Source organism: Taudactylus pleione, unplaced genomic scaffold, assembly GCF_031769625.1.
Source record: "Taudactylus pleione unplaced genomic scaffold, aTauple2 ptg000499l, whole genome shotgun sequence".
In the NCBI taxonomy this organism is placed as follows: Eukaryota; Metazoa; Chordata; class Amphibia; order Anura; family Myobatrachidae; genus Taudactylus; species Taudactylus pleione.
The window spans coordinates 244917-266751 of NW_028284901.1; the positions used below are offsets into that span (position 1 = coordinate 244917).

The 21835-nt window shown below is 45.8% G+C and overlaps 1 protein-coding gene across 1 annotated transcript in view; it reads left to right on the forward strand.

The window, feature by feature from the left end:
- Positions 1-14226, forward strand: part of LOC148501852 (protein kinase C delta type-like) — a 28902-nt gene extending 14676 nt beyond the window's left edge. The window contains exons 2-6 of the mRNA XM_088449890.1: positions 3213-3304; positions 4887-5022; positions 8098-8289; positions 11755-11883; positions 14077-14226. Of these exons, the coding sequence (XP_088306016.1) occupies positions 3213-3304; positions 4887-5022; positions 8098-8289; positions 11755-11883; positions 14077-14226 (699 nt within the window). The remainder of the gene's footprint in view (positions 1-3212; positions 3305-4886; positions 5023-8097; positions 8290-11754; positions 11884-14076) is intronic.
- Positions 14227-21835: the final 7609 nt, after the last annotated feature.

Below are 21835 nucleotides of genomic sequence, written 5' to 3' on the forward strand. Positions count from 1 at the left end.
CCTAGTAGCAGTGCACCCCATTAGCAGGCACCCAGTAGTAGTGCCCCCCAGTAGTATGCCCCCCATTAGCAGGCCCCCAGTAGTAATGCCCCCAGTAGCATGCCCTAGTAGTATGCCCCCCAGTAGTAGTGCCCCCATTAGCAGGCCCCCAGTAGTAGTGCCCCCATTAGCATGCCCCCAGTAGTGGTGCCCCCAGTAGTAGTGCCCCATTAGCAGGCCCCCAATAGTAGTGCCCACAGTAGTAGTATGCCCCCCAGTAGCAGTGCCCCCATTAGCAGGCCCCCAGTAGTAGTGCCCCCATTAGCATGCCCCAGTAGCAGGCCCCAGTAACAGTGCCCCCAGTAGCAGTGCCCCCAGTAGCAAGCCCCAATAGTAGTATGCCCCAAAGTAGTAGTGCCCCCATTAGCAGGTCCTCAGTAGTAATGCCCCCATTAGCAGGCCCCCAGTAGTATGCCTCCAGTAGTAGTATGCCCTCTAGTAGTAGTGCCCCCATTAGCATTCCCCCAGTAGTATGCCCCATAGTAGTATGCCCTCCGTAGCAGGCCCCCAGCAGTAGTCCCCCATAAGCATGCCCCCAGTAGTAGTATGCCCCCCAGTATCAGTGACCCCATTAGCATGCCCCCAGTAGTATGCCCCCCAGTAGTAGTGCCCCCAGTAGTAGGCCCCCAGTAGTAGTGCCCCCATTAGCAGGCCCCCAGTAGTACTTACCTGAATCCCCGCTCCTGTCTCCGTACACTCTGCTCTACTCTGTTACGCGTGGAGGGAGGCGGAAGACGGAGCTCATGAGTGAGCTCCAACCGTCTCCCTCCGTGCAGCAGCCAATAAGAGTCTGCCTGACTCTCATTGGCTGCTTTTACAAACACACAGCTGCCGCTGGCGGCTGTGTGTTTGTGTCTGTGTAGGGCAGACAGCTATCACAGTGGTCTGCCCTACACTAGAGGAGCCCTGACGTTGGATTCTCTCGCGAGAATCCGACATCAGGAGGCTGCGGCTCGGCCTCTAACGGGGATCTGAGTCAGGCAGGGAACACTTGAACAGGGTTCGGGTGGACTCGGATCCCCTATGTTCAGAGCGATTTGGATTCCACAGAATCTTTACCGCTCATATCTAAATATAATTATCATTACATGCACATAGGTGTTTACATTGGGAGCTCTCCATTAAAAATACAATGGGGCCTATGTAAATAGGCAAATATAGAGGATACAGTGGCACATTCCCACACTCACCTCCATATATGGTTTTGGACTGTTGCTTAGAACAGCTGACAGGGGCGTGGCCAGTGTAGGTGTCAGGGCGGAGCTAGGTCACACATGCATGGCAATGATATTAGTTATTATCATACAGCCTGTTGTACCACTCCCTGCTCTGAAATCCTCTGTTACCTCTGAGGTGCTAGGGGACAGTTCTGCTCTGCGTTTTAACAGAGCTGAGCTATAGTACATGTAATAGGCCAATGTTAGATATGGCATACTTCCCAACATTTGTGACTGGAGATGCGCGCCCGAAAAGGGGGCATTACGAGATGGTAAAGGAGGTGTGGCCTAATGGCACACCCCCATTTACATCACGAAAAGGCGTGCCCAGCATCTCCGAGATGCTGGGCTGCCCCCGGATGCTGTGAATAGATGCTGTGCTCTGCATATCCGCTGCTCTGCTATGCAGAGCAGTGGTGTATGCTTCCCCCAACTTCCCCCTACCGCTGGACACTGCGGCCCGTGGGTGGAACAGTGGGACAGTCCCAGAAAAACCGGACTGTCCCGCTGAATGCAGGACAGTTGGGAGGTATGGATATGGTGCTGTCTGCTCAAAACTGGGGCTCCATTGTTCTTACATTTTGTTGCCCAGAACAGTCACCAAATAACCTCACTTCAATGTCCTGTTTGTGTACAGGCTATTACAGAGACTATAGGGGCTGAGAAGCTGGTGATGGTTGGTATCTCAGGAACAAGTGAAGACCCACAAGGATCTACTAGATGGGGAGATTGGGCTTTCTGTAATAAATGTTGGGCACAAAAGATCTACAATCCTGGGCTCAGGGAAGACGCTCATCCCCTGTACTTTCCATACGGGGTGATGGGACATTCTCACCTTGCTGTTATCAATTTATCTTGCTGTCTCCTGTTTGTACAATGATCTTTGGGAGTGTCAGCCAGGCAGGTTCCACAGCTAAATAACATTGCAAATTTCTTCTAACTCTTATACCCTATCCCACCAAAAACCCAGCTGTGAGCACTGAGCACAGAGTAAGCACGGGTCAGAGCCAGGTTTTACCCCTTTTACACCAGCAGCTGGACCTGAGTTATATCCCAGGTCCGGCATTACAGTGGACTTTTGAAGCTGATGTATTCTCCAAGCGTTACTGAAGCCAGGCCAACCCCTGGTTTGAGGAATGACCCGGGTCATCGTGACTCTGGTCATGCTGTTTATAGTGGACCGATACTCAGTTCCTTTCTGATATCAACTCTGGTCGTGACCTGGGTTAGATTCCTCGGTCACTTGACTTGGGTTATTTTTCCAGGACCATTTTCCACTCAGCAGTGACCTGGATCGACCCGGCAATAACCAGGGTTATTGCAGCAGTGGGAAAGGGGTATTCATACCAGTAAAATTATCTGTCTCATGCAGGTACTGCTGGCATCCCACCCCAACAGCAGAGAGCAGCTGGCAGTAAAACTGGTGAAGAAGAGGACACTACTCAGGGGCAAGAACCCTATATTTATAGAGCGGGACATCCTGCAAGTCACTGGCAACAGCACTTTCTTCACCCATGGCTATGCAGCATCCCAGACCCCGGTAAGAGTCTCTGTATCTGTCATAATTGTAACTAACTTCTGAATATCACAGCTTCTGTAATATAAGACAATTATTTTACCATTACTGGACCCCCGCATAATTCCAATGGCACATATTGTATGACGCATTATTCTGACACAGAGGTTTATTATCCTAATTCTGTACATTTGTGTAGTATCTGGGATCCTTCATCCCGTGCTCCTCACTGTCCAGCACTGACTCAATCACTTACCCCGTGTCCTGTGGGCATTATATATGTAGAGGCCCATCTCAGACAGAAGATGGGCTGTATACAGCGTATACATTGGGCTCATTCACATCACTAGTGGTGACTGAGTATTACTGATTATAATCTGCTGTGTGTCAGAGTAATGTCCATAATGTAACTTATATCATACTCTCTGATTCCTATACAGGAACACATCATATTCATCATGGAGTACCTGAGTGGGGGAGATCTATACCAGCTAATAGAGAAGAGTGCCCCATTAGGTGATGCCACTAGCAGGTAAGAAAGAACGTGGGTATATTATTACTATTATTATTATTATTGATATGACAAATAGTAACATCAGTGTTTCCATCCCTGCACCTGGGCTGCAGTAGGACCCGGCCTATGCGGCCTAACAAATCCAGGCTGGGCCTTTATAGGTGTCCATGGTGACAGGTCTGTGTATAATACAGAGTCTCCTGGACACAGGGGCTCCATTGTGTTACTCAGCTATACAAAGAGCATGGGCGGGATTCATCAAGGGCAGAAATGTGGTCGAAAATGTGCATTTCTCATATGCACCTAGCCTCGGAGGGCGCGGTGGGTAACGACATCTTCCTGTTGGGATTATCAATAGGAGCCCATGGGCTTCTCTCAGCAGAGTGCTGAGAGAGGTTTCCAATTGAATCCTTCCCAGCATCCTCCACAGCACATGCCAGAGGGGCTTCTGGGTCAAAGACCCGAATGTCCCTCCTTCGCAAAGGGATGCTCGTACCGACAGAGCGGTCCTTTGCGGTGATCGTCATGCATACCAGCTATACCAACGCCAGCATGCATGCGATGACCGGTGGAATGCATCGCGAGTGCAATGCATCATGCATCCCGCCCCATGTGTGATAATAATATGTCACGTGTCACTCTTATACTCTGATACTATATCAGGGGGAATGTACTATCTCATTATTGGTCATTTTACTTTAAAAATATTTGCTATTAATATTTATGTTCTTTCTTCCTCATCAGATTTTTAACAGCAGAAATCCTTTGTGGGCTCCAATTCCTCCACTCAAGGGGCATTATCCATAGGTAACTCATTATTTCTAATGATCACATACAGTAACCCCCTATATGCAGTTACAGTATAGCTATTATGTTGCTGGGGGTCAGGCTATAGAGAAGTGTCGCTGCCCTTTTCTGCAAATGGGGGATCATTCATTCTTGAGTTACATGATATGTAGGGCGAGGTTCTTGTGACTGCTTCACACACCCTCTTATCTCCCTCTTTATCCAACCGCATACATAGGGGCCTATTTATCATAGATTTCCCCTGAAAATACAATTTTTTAGGTGGTACCTGCAAATATTAAGTAACCCCTGAATGTATGTATAGGGAATCTCAGCACATATTGGGGATATCTGCTGCAATCCCCCAGTTTAATCACAAAAGCAGCCCCCATAGGTTTCTATAGGTTTATATGGGGGCTGCATACTGTATATGCCGATTTTACCAAGCTCTGGAATGTGAAGTATTCTGGAGCTTGGCCCCAGTAGCTAACACCATCTTCAGATAGTTATTGGGAAAGGGATCCATAGGATGTCTGCACGGCAATGGCTGCCTCTATAGATATAGATAAGAAATTATGTTTATTAGGTCTAAAAGCTGATAACTAATAAATAGGCCCCATAGTGACTCTATGCAGCTGTCAGTCACAGTGATTGCCTCCCTACAGTCACCATGTTTTACACCACTGATCCCTTTTTCCCACTGTGTCGCTGACATGGTTCTTATTGTGTCTCTGGGAATCTTTCTCTGTAACAAACAAAGTTGTACAGCTGGTAGCTGTCTGACAGGCAGAACTTACACTCATTCTCCTCACAGGGACATCAAACCAGAGAATGTGCTCCTGGATGCTGTTGGCCATGCCAAAATTGGTGATTTTGGCCTCGCAGTTAAAAACACCAATGGCCAGAAGATATCAGGAGCTGCTGGGACGGTGGGTTACATGGCCCCTGAGGTGAGTAACAGATTAATTGGCTACAGGCTTCTCATACTGTATCTCCATTTCACTATTAATCGGACAACATCTTGGTTCTTAATGATATCTAAACACAGGGTCTTAGTCAGGGATGGATGCAGGGTCTGAGTCAGGGATGGACGCAGGGCCTGAGTCAGGGATGGATGCAGGGTCTTAGTCAGGGATGGACGCAGGGCCTGAGTCAGGGATGGATGCAGGGTCTGAGTCAGGGATGGACGCAGGGTCTGAGTCAGGGATGGACGCTGGGTCTGAGTCAGGGATGGACGCAGGGTCTGAGTCAGGGCCTAAGCCAGCATTGTGTGGTATTGCACAGCTGCAGGGAATTAGCTGTGCAATACCGTACAGCTGATATACTAATGCAGCAGGAAGCGTCTTGTGTACATAGAGGCCTCATGACAGCATCGCATATACAATTGCTGTGCCCTAAGATGCAGCATCAGATGTTCTTCAAGACAACCTGCAATCTGAGTAACCCTGAGGTTACTCAGATTGCCCCTAGCAGCTGCGTAGTCAAGGCCAGGAAGTTTGTGTTGGAAGACGCAGACCCTGGCCTCAACACTCTTACAATAATGGGACAAGACATGGAGGCTAGCTCCACCCACTCCCCACCCCCAAATGGCCGCAGCCTGTGAATCAGGCTCTAGCTTTGGGGAACTGTGAGAGATCTTGCAGTAGAGACTGGCGCCTGTGTAGTACAGATCCTGCTCATGCACCAGTTTTCTAACATCGCAATAGTACACATACCATCGGGTTTGCATATTACTTTGAATCAGGACCGCAATGCAGATGTTTGCGCAATTGAGCAATTATCGGAATCTGAGCATGTATCAAGTTCCATTACCGCCAGCTGTCTGAGCGACTATTTTCTTGCAGTGTGATTGACAGGCCGGGAACATTTGGGGGGAGTAAAGGGGGAGGCATTTGGTGACCATTTTGGGTACATGTCGCTGTCTGTGATCCCGTACGCAGAAAAATGGTTCTCAGTTGCCGTGGACACTCTGTGTGACAATAGGGTTACTCAGGACTCCTATAATCGACTGATCTATGACTAATGCTGGGTCTTTGTACAGTCACTTGGATTTGTGAAGTCACCGGTGGGCGGCTCAATACAAATCTAGGTGACTGTGACATTTGCATATTCTTGCACAGTCGCTGTGTACACATTTGCAGCACGATTAGGGTCCATCTCTGAATCAGGTTATAGTCCAGAAGAATATTTTCAAGAGGAAGAGAAGTGACACAAAATTATATAAGTACAGACTAATATATCCAAGTAAGCAATGTTACATAGGGGCTGATGCAGAGGTGGCAGCTGTTGCATTCGTACTGTAACTGAGATTTCAGATGCAGCGGACTTGTGAAAATATGTTAATGACTCAGCCGCTGTCTTGTGTACAGAGATGCCCACCGGCTGGCGTCTCGGACCCGCCGCTTACATACAATAGCCCCAACATCGGTCCCAGAATTGAACTTCTGAGCAACCCTACGGTGTCTCATAATGTCCGTCTCAACTAAGAGGCCGGGCCCAGTCCATCTGCAAACAAATGCGCAGAGACTGACTAGGAGGGGCCCAGAATACGGTGGTGACATGCCTGTGTTTTTGTATCTTCACACCCGTTACCTCCCCCCATCGTTACTAATCAATCACAGTATGTGGAAAAAAATCGCTGCACTGCATTCACCTCTGTATTAGGCCCATAGTCACATAGGGGTGTAATTATTAGGCAGTGAAGTGGAGTTTTTGGCCAGAGAAAGAGGCTATCACTGCTTCTTCCTATATAAGATGTCATATTGCATATCACTGTGATATGCGGCAACATGGTGTGGGAACATTGTTATTTATGAATAGACCCAAGCATTGCAATGTTCACTTAGCATAATTATGTAGAGATGAAAAAAGGGAAGAGGGCCCTGCTCTCACGATCTTATGATCTATAGGGGATATGGGTGGACACAATAGGGGGCAGAGGGTAAAGTAGAGATGGGCAGAGACTATAGAGGTAGTAGGGAGGGTAGTAGGGTAGAATGAAAACAATACATGTAAAGTCTGGGAAGCAGGTGAAAGACTAATGGAGTGAGGGAGGGAGTTCCAGAGGTTAGGAGAGGCCCAGGAGAAGTCCTGACTGTGAGAGTGGGAAGTGGTGATCAGGGAGATTAGCAGAGAGATGAGGGTGGGAGGAAGCATGTGAGGAGATGAGGCTGGAGATGTAGGGAGGAGAGGTGTGGGTGAGAGCTTAGTAGATGAGTGAGTTTACATTAATAAAAACCTTTTACCAAAGAGTAAAAGCCTATACCAGGAATGATTCAGTAACAATATATAGTAAGCAGTACAGTGTATGAATGGCTTCCACAGGGTATTCATTCCCCAAATGAGTCTTATGACCTTGTGGTACATTCAGTCAGGGAGCTCTCACCCCTCTTGATGTTCCCACTTCCATATTTAAATAGCTTCCAAAAAGATGGCCAAGCTGTCCTTCCTCTGCAGTCCCCCAGGTGTACTTCTGCACGCTGCAGCTTATCCAGCGCTTCCTGTGACATAAGCGGCTGAAAGTATCAGTAGCTTCCCCGTCACTTGTGTCTTCTGTCTTCCATCATTCACAGAAGATTCCACTGACGAGTAATGCTGCCAAGTCTCTCCACCCACTAATGTGCCAGCATCACGCTGCAGCTCCATGTATACCAACTGCTGACTACTCTACTGGGCACCACAGCTTTATGTACATGATCATATTTCTATATAACAGTAACCATTGCACTTTCTCCATATTTATTGCTGTGATTGCCTCATTTGTCTCGGTGTTTGCTTTGGCTCTCTAGTATAATATACACGGTCATTATTTATCATAACAGTTATTTTAATTTAGTAATTGATTTCCCTCATATAAACCCTCAGCTGAATGCTGTCTGTGTAATTGCCTGTATATGTTCATTGATATTCTTCCTTCCATCAGATGTTTCATTATGCACAAAAAGGAGAGCTGTCAGCATAACCCGGTGCCTCCTGCCAGGTTGGACAATGTACTAATCATCTGTTTCTCCATCATGTTTTTACAGATGCTTAGAAAGAAGCCGTATGATGCCATGGCAGACATTTTTTCCTTGGGTGTCATGGTATTTGAGATGGCCACAGGAGACCAACCCTTTTACTGTGGTGAAGAGTCTGTTGAGGTTATAAAATCTGTCCTCAATGATAACCCAGTCTACCCAAAGGAACTCAGTCCTGGCATCAGTAACATCCTAAAGCGAGTGAGTATGCAGTATACAGGCTTATCACAGGGTCAGGAGATTATACTGTCACAGGGGAAATAAGGCACAGGTCTGAGAACATACATTAATACTAATGAATACACTCCCAGCAAATGTACAGCCATGGCCAAATGTTTTGAATGACACAAGTATTGGTTTTCACAAAGTTTGCTGCTTCTGTGTTTTTGTCAGATGTTACTATGGTATACTGAAGTAAAATTACAAGCATTTCATAAGTGTCAGGCTTTTATTGGCAATTACATTAAGTTTATTTATGCAATGAGTCAATATTTGCAGTGCTGACCCTTCTTTTTCAAGACCTCTGCAATTCGCCCTGGCATGCTGTCAATCAACTTCTGGGCCACATACTGACTGATGGCCGCCCATTCTTGCCTAATCAATGCTTGGAGTTTGTCAGAATTTGTGGGTTTTTGTTTGTCCACCCGCCTCTTGAGGATTGACCAAAAGTTCTCAATGGGATTAAGGTCTGGGGAGCAGGGCTGTAACTAGGGCTCCGCAGGACAAGCGGCAATGTTCAGGCCTGTTAATTTTCTGTTTATTATCATTCTCACTTCTAGCTTCCTCTTATTTCATCCAAGCATTTTCTGGCCTACCCCATCTCTTCCCTGGTCCTTTCCCATGAGGCCTTTCCCCTTTTTTTGGGTGCGTTATGTCCCTATTTGAAAAATGGGGGGTGCTAATGTCCTTTCTGGCTCAGGGCACCAAAAAGTCTAGTTACAGCTCTGCTGGGGAGTTTCCTGGCCATGGACCTGTTCCCCTAGCCACTTAGTTATCACTTTTGCCTTATGGCAAGGTGCTCCATCATGCTGGAAAAGGCATTGTTTGACACCAAACTGTTCTTGGGAGAAGTTGCTCTTGGAGGATGTTTTGGTACCATTCTTTATTCATGGCTGTGCTCTTAGGCAAAATTGTGAGTGAGCCCACTCCCTTGGCTGAGAAGCAACCCCACACATGAATGGCCTCAGGATGCTTTACTGTTGGCATGACACAGGACTGAAGGTAGTGCTCACCTTTCCTTCTCCAGACAAGTGATTTTCCAGATGCCCTAAACAATCTGAAAGGGGATTCATCAGAGAAAATAACTTTACCCCAGTCCTCAGCAGTCAATCCCTGTACCTTTTGCAGAATATCAGTCTGTCCCTGATGTTTTTTCTAGAGAGAAGTGGCTTCTTTGCTGCACTTCTTGACACCAGGCCATCCTTCAAAAGTCATCGCCTCACTGTGCGTTAATATGCACTCACATCTGCCTGCTGCCATTCCTGAGCAAGCTCTGCACTGTTGGTGCCCCAATCCCGCTGCATCAACTTTAGGAGACGGTCCTGGTGCATGCTGGACTTTCTTGGGCACACCGAAGCCTTCTTCACAACTATTGAACCTCTCTCCTTGAAGTTCTTCATGATCCGATAAATGGTTGATTTAGGTGCAATCTTACTAGCAAAAGTATCCTTGCCTGTGAAGCCCTTTTTGTACAAAGCAATGATGACTGCACGTGTTTCCTTGCAGGTAACCATGGTTAACAGAGGAAGAATAATGATTTCAAGCACCACCCTCCTTTTAAAGCTTCCAGTCTGTTAATTCTAACTCAATCAGCATCACCTGTGTTAACGAGAGAATCACTGATATGTCGCCAGCTGGTCCTTTTGTGGCAGGGGTGAAATGCTGTGGAAATTTTGGCCCTCATTCAGAGCCGCTCGTTAGCGGCAGTACGCTCGTTCCGAGCGATGTTTGCACATCTGCGCATGCGTACGCTTTTTAGTACGCATGCGCGAACCAGTCAGTGCGGCCGAAAATCGTTTGTACGCTATATAGCGAGTGCCTGCTATTTTGAGTGACAGAATGAGGCGTATGTGGGTGGTAACAGGGGAAGGTGGTTGAAAATGGGGAGTGGAGATCCGAACGCAGGCGTGCTTAAAGGTCAAAACGGGCGTTTTATGGGTGTGTATATTTAAAACAGCAGCGTCATTGACCACGTCACTGGATTATTTTAGAGCCAGAACTGCTCGCAAATTTGTGGTAGCAAACACCAACCACAAGAATAGCGAGCAGTTCATACGCTGGTCGATGTACTCGATTAATCTAATAAATAGCGGACATGACGTAGGATGCGTGCGGCCAGGGGGCGTTTTTAACAAATAAACGAGCGTATGTTTTGCTCGTTCGTTCAGACTTAGAGGTGTGAACAGACTGCAATGTGCGTACGGATCATTTGAATAGCCACCCCTTGTTTTTAAACGAACGACCGCAAATAGCGAACGGCTCTGAATGAGGGCCTTTGTTTTTGGGATTAAGGAGCTCATTCAGACCCACTTGCTAAGATGCAAACGTTCGCTGCTGCCGATGGTATGCAGTGTGTATGCATTGCAGTGCGCATACCTTAGCGAAAGCTCACAATGTGTTTGCTCACTGCGCATAGACAGCCCAGCAGAGTGAGTGACAGGGGAAGCAGTTTGTAGGTGGTAACAGGGGCTGGCCATTAAAAACAAGGGAGTGGAGGTGCAAACACAGGCATGCCTGAGCATCTCAACTGAATTTTAGTAGTGTGCATAATTATAAGACAGCATCATAGTACACGTCACCTGGCTTGTATTTACACAGAAGTGCTCGCAGTGCTTGCGGCAGGGTATGGTCATGTACCGATGGTTGGATACACTTCCTGGGCATGATGTGCACAAGTGAGGATCTTAAGACAGGCTGGGGGATGTCTGCATACACTATGTGATCGCTCTCTAAAGCTGCATACACACACAACGATTTTTTAAATGATTATCGTTAAACGATATCGTTTAACAAAAATTGATGGCAAAAATCGTTCACTTTCTGAGTCAAACGATGAATGATTATCGTTCATGCGCGTTCACGTTTGTAGTTTGTCGTTCAGTCAGACTTGTCAACTCAACGATTTTCATTAAGGGAATATGCAAAAATCGTTTGTAGTTCATAAAAATCGTTCATGACACTTAGTAAATGAACAACTTTAGTAAACGATTTTAGTACATTTTTCAAGGGAAAAAATCATTTACTCAAATCGTTCATTAAAAAAATCGTTGTGTGTGTATGCAGCTTAAGAAATACTGGGCGTGCAAATGCATTGCTGTGCGATTGCACTGCCTACGCAATTTGCATACACATCTAGCGAGCGGCTCTGAATCAGCTCTTAAGTTCATTGTCATGGCAAAGAGGGACTTTGCAATTAATTGCAAATCATCTGATCACTCTTCATGACATTCTGGAGTATATGCAAAAACTGAAGCAGCAGACTTTGTGAAAACCAATACGTGTGTCATTCTCAAAACTTTTGGCCATGGCTGTAGTTGTAAGACAAAATGTAATATTTTATACATGTCATCCTGAGAATAAAGTAGCATAAGGAAAAGGTATGACATTGGTCAGCTAGTGCTTATCTACCATTAACACTCTATACTTTTCTGTTTATTCCTTTGATAGTTCCTATGCAAATCCCCAGAAAGAAGGCAGCGACTATATATTAACATCAAAGATCATCAGTTTTTCTGGGCCATTAACTGGGAAGACCTGGAGGCTGGCAGGATATGTCCCCCATTCATAATGCCGCCGGTAAGTATATGTACAATATAGGAATGTACACAATATGTGCTCCATCATACAGTCCTATTATCTCATAGACAATGCTGGTGATCAGGAGAGATGAATGTTATAGTACAAATGGTCACACAAATGCCAATCTAGAGGGACAATGGGCCTGATTCATTACAGATCGCAACTGCAACAGTGTATGCAGATCGGCCGATGGTGCGTACTGCGCATGCACTGCACGAGTTAGCATTGCGATCACACTGCGTTCACCTTCACAGATAGGAATCCATCGCAGAGTGAGTGACAGGCCGTGAGCATTTGGGGATGGTGGCGGGGGAGTGGTTGGTGAAACGCAGGCGTGTCTGTCCATTTTCATGGGCGTGCATAAATTAGCCACTGCAACGACATACACAGCTTGTGCACACACTGCGTGCGATGAGGTTAGCAATTTCTGAGTAAGGTCAACCCTGCTGTAATTGTGCGTGAGGGGCCGATGTTACTCGGTAGCAGTAGGCATCTCTATGCTGGCTGTGTGATGGCATTGAGATAACATTCATTAGCATATTCTCGCAGCGGACAAGTACATGCAATCTCTTACTTGTCATCCTTGCTGGATCAGGCCCACAGTATGGCTAAATGACTGCAGTAAAAATGTTGTGGCCAAATGCAGAATGTGGAGAATATTTTGTAGAATGTTTTTGAAATTCAATTGTAAACACATGGACAGTATATGTTTATTATCAGCCGTATATGTTACTTTCAGCCAATTTATTGCAATCGGTGGCAAATGCAGAATTTCTAGAGGGAGTTTAGAAATCCTTGATTTTGAGCGAGTGTGGCCAGTCCATGGAGAGGGCATCATTAGCACTTACACTGTGTCATACAAAGGGCCTGATTCAGCAAGGATCGTAACTGCGAATGCAATAGCGATTATGCACGCAGACTCACTGCGATAGTAGTATGCTAATCCATTGCGATCACTATGCCATCGCAGAACATAAGGACGCCCACTTTACCTTACACACATACATATGTACTGTTTAGTACGACTGCAAAACCATCTGTACTATTGAGTATCATCGCAGCCTCACGCACACTTGCACAAGCTCTGACCTTACTCAGGAATTGCTAACTTCAGCTCACGCTATGAGGCCTCAGGCTGCATACGGCATTGCAGTGGATAATTTTTACACGCCCAGGCAACGGCGTTCCAACGCACTGGCACGCCTGTGTTTCGCCAACCACCTCGCGTGACCACCCACAAACGCCACTTTCTATCAATCACTCTGCAATGGATCTGCATAGTCACTGCGATCGCAGTGTTCAGTTCACACACTGCGTTCCATGCGCAGAATGCAACGATCGGTCGATTGCGTAAGTAATCTCAGATGCGATCGGTAGTGAATCAGGCCCAAAGTACTGTGTGTGTCATAATTCTGACATATAAAGGGCCAGCAAACATAGTTAACCCATTAGATGTGGCAGTAGGGCCATCCTGCCTGAGCTGAATGTTTTTATTTCAGATGTGGGCACAATTCCAGAGTATTGGAGCAAGTCCAGGAGTCTAGGCGAGCAGCAGAAGAACCTAGCACTGCCCTGGGCATATATGTACACATTAGTTTCCTTGTGCACTTGATTAATGATCCCTATAGATGGTCTGTAGTAGTGCACCCCTTAGTGCATGTTTTCCAGATCTCCTAGTTGGTGCACAGGTGTATTTATTTCTGGCTGACACATTAAAAGATCCACAGATGGTGCTGACCATTTCTGATACTGAGAAGAACATGCAACACTAGTATAATTCTATTAGTTTACTATTTCTATTGTGGTCATGGTGTGGGCTGGAGAGGGGCAACCAAAAAAACCCTTGCATTTGCCTATGGCAATATTCTTCCTTTCACATGCAACATGCATTGATATTGTAGAAGGGTAAATCCAAACTACAATGTAATTATACAGCAACCCAAAGTCAGTGAGGCATCTAGTTACCATTATAAATATATCTGCCACCTAATGTGCAGGTTACAGTATTATCTACTATTAATATACTGATTGCTTATATAATCACACAACATACAGGTATAGCATAATATTAGTAAGCAGAGTTTGCACATTACCTAATTATTTTTCATTATGACACAGTGACAAAGAGCCCAATTACTGTGTATTTATTTTGTGTTTACATGATGGATCTGATTTGTCTCCTGTTCCTAGACCCCAGTTACCACCTGTGAACATCATAAACTGGATGACTTGGTACCACCTCAAGCATCACGGGAGCCACCAATATCTAAGGTGGAGGAGCGCCGGTTCCGTGGATTCTCGTTTGTAAGTGACCGGTGGAGAACCATGGACAACCAGTGATCGGCATAACATCCTGCCTGGTTCCATCACAGCAATTTTCACCTGCTGATTAACATCAAATACAGCAATACCATCTGCTGAATACCAACAATTCAGCAATAACACCTGCTGATTAACAACAATACAGTAGTAACATCTGCTGATTATCAACAATACAGTAGTAACATCTGCTGTTTACCAACAATCAGAGTAGTAACATCTGCTGTTTTCCAACAATCACAATAGTACCATCTGCTGATTAACAACAATACAGCAATAACACCTGCTGATTAACAACAATACAGTAGTAACATCTGCTGATTATCAACAATACAGTAGTAACACCTGCTGTTTACCAACAATCACAGTAGTAACATCTGCTGTTTACCAATAATCACAGTAGTAACATTTGCTGTTTACCAACAAACACAGTAGTAACATCTGCTGTTTACCAACAATCACAGTAGTAACATCTGCTGTGTCCTCCTCAAGTCTGTAGCAGCATTATTTCTTGCACCTGGATAATCTCGGCATTCCATAAAACTGGCATGTTAGTTGCAGCAGCAGTTCCTCTGTACTTCAAAACTTGGGACAGCAGAGGTAATATTTTTATATACAATCAACTCTATTACAGTATTTGACTAAATTATAACATTTAGATTGTAGAATGATTTGCTGTGTACACAACTCTGTATTTGCTGAGGTCCACCAGTCACCAGCATCTCTACACCCTAATCACACCATGTACAGGATGTGTATAATGGTGCACACCCCAACACAATATACCACATTATAGTGACACTGATGTATCTATGGTCAATATTCCAACAAAATTACTAATAGGAAATAAATGTTCAGTATTATCAGATTACAGAATACATTATTTACCCTAATTCAATGACTGGCTACTCGTACTCATAAATCACAGATATAAACAAGCCTATAATCTAGTCCCATGTAATAAATTGTCTGCTCGACAGATGTAAGATAGAGAGAGAAGAACTGTAAATATATATTACTACTTTGTACATAAGACCTTTCCATACTATGGGCTAAAGTTACTAAGAGTCAGTTTTGGTTGATTTTGCATTCTTGTGCATTTTGCTGTCTTGTGTGCAAAGTGGAGATTTACTAAAGTAAAAAAACGACGCAAAACCAACCAGAAATCTGACTTTACAACAGTTTAGAACATTGGACAAACAAATGATACTTTCACATAGACGACTATAGAAACTGAAGATTTACTAACAGTCGGTTTTGAAATTGACCATTAGCCGTCCACAAACCGACTGAAAAACCTGAACTACTAATAGTATAATAAGTGACAGGTGGGGCAGTATAATGAGGGATAACTGTACTTAGTTGTGGCTAGAGGTAAGTGTGAGGGTCAGTATAATGAGGAATCACTGTACTTAGTTATGGCTGGATGTAAGTGTGAGGGGCAGTATAATGAGGGATAACTGTACTTAGTTATGGCTGGAGGTAAGTGTGAGGGTCAGTATAATGAGGAATCACTGTACTTAGTTATGGCTGGAAGTAAGTGTGAGGGGCAGTATAATGACTGATCACTGTACTTAGTTATGGCTGGAGGTAAGTGTGAGGGGCAGTATAATGAGGGATCATTGTGCTTAGTTATGGCTGGAGGTAAGTGTGAGGGGCAGTATAATGAGGGATCATTGTACTTGGTTGTGGCTGGAGGTAAGTGTGAGAGGCATTATAATGAGGGATCATTGTACTTAGTTGTGGCTGGAGGTAAGTGTGAGGGGCAGCATAATGAGTGACCACTGATGGTAAGTGTGAGAAGCAGTATAATGAGGGATCACTGTACTTAGTTATGGCTGGATGTAAGTGTGAGGGGCAGTATAATGAGGGATCACTGTTGGTAAGTGTGAGAAGCAGTATAATGAGGGATCACTGTACTTAGTTGTGGCTGGAGGTAAGTGTGAGGGGCAGGATAATGAGTGATCACTGGTGGTAAGTACAAGAAGCAGTATAATGAGGGATCACTGTACTTAGTTATGGCTGGATGTAAGTGTGAGGGGCAGTATAATGAGGGATCACTGATGGTAAGTGTGAGAAGCAGTATAATGAGGGATCACTGTACTTAGTTATGGCTGGATGTAAGTGTGAGGGGCAATATAATGAGGGATCACTGATGGTAAGTGTGAGAAGCAGTATAATGAGGGATCACTGTACTTAGTTATGGCTGGATGTAAGTGTGAGGGTCAGTATAATGAGGGATCACTGATGGTAAGTGTGAGGGGCAGCATAATGAGGGATCACTGTACTTATTATGGCTGGAGGTAAGTGTGAGGGGCAGTATAATGAGGGATCACTGTACTTATGGCTGGAGGTAAGTGTGAGGGGCAGTATAATGAGGGATAATGGTACATGGTTATGAATGGGGGTAAGAGGGCAGGTATAAAGCACTGTTAATGGTTCATGGAGTCATCTTTCAAAAATTATTGGGTTTTGCTTATGCCCCCTGTATGAATGAGAAATGCCATACATAGTGTGATGTTCTGGGGTATTCTGCTCAGTAGTGTGGTCAGTGGTACAGTATTTGGGTGCTAAAAGAAGAGTCACCATACAGCTTTTCCATGTTTAAATAAACTAATGATTTAATATCAGTCTCAGAGTAGCCCCATATAAACATGACTGATTTATAACAAAACGATCCTGCCTTCATCTTGCAGAGCAGAGGAGCATTTGGCAGCGGAGAATGACGGCGGGTCTACATGGGAACAGGAGTCACAGAAGAGTCTACTATAAATGGGGAGTCTGGCCTGGACAGGAAACCTATAGTGATCACTGCAATAAGTCCTGGCTCACACTGACACACTCACACAGACTACAGACACACACACTGACACAGACACACACACACACACTGACACAGACTACAGACACACACATTGACAAAGACACAGACACACACACTGACAAAGACTACACTGACACACACCTCTCACTTAAAAACACAAATAAATACAGCTCTGGCATCATTACACCCCACATGTTATACACAGACCTGCAGTGCAGCTCGAGTCCAGGAGAGACTGCCGGCAGTACCATCAGATCTCTGTCACCCGGCAGCAGCTCCCTCTCAGCCTCTCACAATGCTGGTGCTGCCATGTGAACTGCCTAGGAGGGACTGTGCGCTGCCGCTGCAGCTCCCCCTACAGCCAGCACAGTATGACAGCAGGCACAGTTGCCTGAGCTTCTCTTTAAAAAAAAAAAAAAAATAGTTCAGCTGCGCAGCGATGGAGCAGCTGGCAGGGGGGGTTTCTAGGTACTCAGAAACCCCCCTGCGTGCGCGGGTGCGCACCCACCACAGGCCGGACCCAATTTCCACCAGCTTCTGCTTTATATACTGTGTGAGCTGCTGATATTTGCACTATGTCCAGTTATTATAATAAAAAAATGATATTCTCTATGGTGTAATGACTATCTGTCCATGATTAATGCCCATTTCTTTGTTATCACCCATAAATGTGACCTTCTGAGGACATAGCACTGATTTCCGGATGTAGTTTATATCCTGGCGGTCCAGATGACAGTGCTCAGAATGCCGGTGCCAGAATCCTGACACCAGCATCCCGACCGCCAGAATCCTACTGGTAAGTATTGGGGTTAGGGGGAGGGTTAGACACTAGGGGAAGGGTTAGAATTAGGCTGTGGGGGGGTTAGATTTAGGCTGTGGGGGGAGGGTTTGGTTTAGGCTGCGGGGAGGGAGGGCTAGGTTTAGGGATAGAGGCAGGGTTAGGATACATACCAACAGTTGTCGGTTTCCTAACCCTGTCGGGATGCTGGCATTGGGATTGTGACTGCCGGTATCCTGAGCAGGGCTGCCAACAGCTCTGCCGGGCCCAGGTATAGGGAGGGGGCATGGCCTACTGGGGAGGTGTGGCCAGACCCCCTCCATCCCAAAAAAAAGACTACATTTGCTGTGCACGTACTGCATAGGGTGTGCAGGTGTTAGGGGGTGGGGGCGCAATTGTTCCCCACTCCCGCATATAATACAGGAAGGGAGGTCTGACTAACGCATGGAGAGAGGTCTCCCTAGCCCAGCAAACAGCGTGACAGCAGCGTGTGGGCTGGGGAGAGGCTGCTTCAGCAGCAGTCAGTCCCTTCTCTCTGCTGTCCATAAGTTGACGGCAGCAACGGCAGCTTGGACGGGGTGGGGGGCGGGCTGCTGGACCCGGGTCCCCACCAGGCCCCTTCAACAGGCCCGGGCTTGGGTAAAAGAGATGATGGCGCTGGGGGTAATCTGTATAAATATGTGTGAAATAGACAGAAATTAATAGAAATCACTATTTCATAATATTGAAAAGTACATGGAGTGCATATATTACTCCACACATGTACCATCATCAATAAACCTGATTATCCAAGCTGTATTAGAACATGCCCTATTTTCATATTATCACAGAGGTTAATAACTGTTATAGTTAGTCATATTTCTCTCTCAGATTGATCAAACAACAGATTCAGTAATTTCTTAGGTCAACCATTAATATCGGGGACGATTTAGGAGAGGAGAGGGCCCGTGTGCAGCCCACAGGCGGGCCTCCTTTTCTCCGGCAGTATAGTGGACTCTGGCTTTCTACAACGTGATGATGTCACCTGGAAAATGGCTGCCACGCCATTTTCCCAGTGATTTCAGTATACAGAACCGACCCATGTGGAACTCTGGAAAAGTAATTATAATAATTATATGAGTGCATGGTGTGCAGTGTAGGCTCCCCAGGATTGAGGTGCCTATGTGTACCCTTCTCACAAGAACATATGGACCCCTGCACATTTAGTTACCTTCTGATCTGCCGATAGCTCATTAGTACCTAAATTTAGTCCTCAGCTTTTCAGTTTCCACTTTTCGAGCTACTAGAATCTGTTGCCCTCAAATTCCTTACATGGAAAACAGACTTCATTTTAGCTTTATGCTCAGCATTATGTCTGGACTGGGAGCTCCCCCATCTTTTCCTTGAAGTAGAGACCCTACCTGAGTAGACTTTATTTTCTGACCTACTTTTACTCCTGTGCAATTGTTTTTCCAAGTCTTCCCCTCTTCCTTCCTTTTTAATTGACATTATGTCATCATCAACATTGTGAATGTTGACACCCCTTCTTTGTCGACACTTTGAACATATACCACCCTAACCGTAATTGCAGCCTATTCCTAACCCTAATTGCAGCCTATATTTAACCTTAATATCTGCCTATCCCTAACCCTAATGGCAGTTTATACATAACTCTAATTGCAGCCTAACCCTTATTGCAGCTTATCCATAACCCAAATTGCAGCCTAACCATAATTGCAGTTTATAACCCTATTTTCAGCCTAACTCTAATTGCAATTTATCCGTAACTCTAATTGCAGCCTAACCCTAATTGCAGCTTATCCTTAACTCTAATTGCAGCTTATCCATAACCCTAATTGCAGCCTAACCGTAATTGCATCCTAACCCTAATTGCAGTTTATACATAACTCTAATTGCAGCCTAACCCTAATTGCAGCTAATCCATAACCCTAATTGCAGCCTAACCGTAATTGCAGCCTATATTTAACCTTAATTTCAGCCTATCCCTAACCCTAATTGCAGCCTAACCCTAATTGCAGCTTATCCATAACTCTAATTACAGTTTAACCCTAGTTGTAATGTAACGCTAACCCTAATTGCATATGCCGTTACTGTCCGCATTCACAATGTCGACATACTGAAAATTTTGACATTGTGGATATTCTCATGTGGTCTGCTGACATTCAGAACATGTTGACATTCCTGTGTCAACATTTGAATTGTCGACATGTTCCCTGGAAACCCGATAAAAATACTTTCCACCTATTAATACGATATAATTTTTTTTTTTTTAAATGGTGGCTTTGGTGTAAGCCAGATGTAATAGATTTTCAATCTCAATTACCTGACAAACCCAGTAGTGATTCTGGCGCAGAAATGTACTACATGTGTAAAAAGTCAATACGCGTAAAGAGCTCACTGTAGGCCTGAGTAAGAGTCGTACGCAAATTGGCTGCATCTGCAAGTTTTCGCACTGCGGATGTGTCCGAGGCGGGCATATGTACCTCTGTGGACCTGCAGGCTATTTAGCCACATCTCCACTTCTGGCTAAATGGGTGTAACTGGGTGACAATGAACCAGAGCCGGATTAAGGGGGGGGCATAGGAGGCTAGTACCCCCGGGCCCCCCTTTCTTAAGGGGCCCCCTTCCCAGCCATACTCAGAGACACCTTGACTGAGTACTTGCACTGCTGTCCGATCTGGACACACTCCTTCTCACACTGGTTGGGGACTGTCACTGCGCTGCCTGCGGTGCTTGATCGGCACTGCTGCGCATGCGTGGCAGACGGCAGCTCCTCAGAGCAGAGCTCTCTGACTTGAATTTATCATGTATCCAAGGCCGGATGCTTCTTTTCTGCCTTCCGCTCAGCTCCCAATCACAGCGAGCTCCTGAGCACCGCTGATGGTTAGGTCGGATAGATTCTACTATCAACCCACTGCGGATGCCAGTTCCTCTGTGTCTACCCTGCAGAGACTGTGACTCGCACGCAGGAGCCCCTGCAAGTCAGCAGCTAGTGTCGGTGGCAGACAGTACACTACACATTGCCATTGCCATTTGACTTCAGGAGGTGAGTAGTGTGGGCACCATGCTCCACTGTCTGTCTGGGAGGCGGATTTCCCTCCAGGGTAATGGCTGTAGCATTATGCACTAATTACAATATGTTCCATAAGTCTTCTCCTGTCTCTAAATGAATTATGTGCTACTGAACCTCCAATATCATAGAAACCGACCTGATTGGCTACAAGGTAAAAGATAATGTATTCAGCTGCAATCAGTGCGCATGACTTTTCATGTACAGTGTGTATGTATGTGTGTGTGTGTATGTATATATATATTATATATATATATATATAAACCCTCCCCTTCCTGTGTTTGCCACAGGTCCACGGACGATTCTACTCCTTTCCAGCCTCAGCTGCCAGCAGCAGCTCTCCCAGCAGCAACACAACAAAATGGCACGCTGCTGGTGATGGAGCCTGGAGGAGGTTTCCAAGTCTACCCCCAGTGCAGGTAGCACCTGCGCTGCTGCCTCATGAAAATGTTTGGGGGAGGAGGCACACAGCAGGCAAAGCCAGGGGGTAGTGCTGAGAAGAGGGGGAGGGCCCCTCTGTATTAAATGCCCCGGGCCCCCCAAGGGCTTAATCCGGCCCTGCAATGAACCCCTGTGGTCCAGTTCTTCTACTGGGGGGGTGCAAGAAGTGCGGACTGTGTTGTGTGCAGTGTGCCGGCTCCCTCACAATGTCAGGGGCCGAGTGCTGCACTTAATACTACAGTGCAGCACTCGGCTTCTGTCACTGAGGGGGAGTCTGTACTTTGGTGTCACCCCGGGTGACATCCGTGTGCGGCCCACACCCCTCTTGTGACGCCACTCGTGTCTGTGCACCGATAATGAAGAGTGCTACTCTCACAAACGGATGTATAGGGCTGTCTAGTTACATACTGTACAGTAGATGAAGCAAAATCTGAATACAGGCAAAGATCCCCAAATGTTTTAGAGCACGAAATGTGGGCTAATTGCTCACCCCTATCTCCTACTTACTTACTCTCCA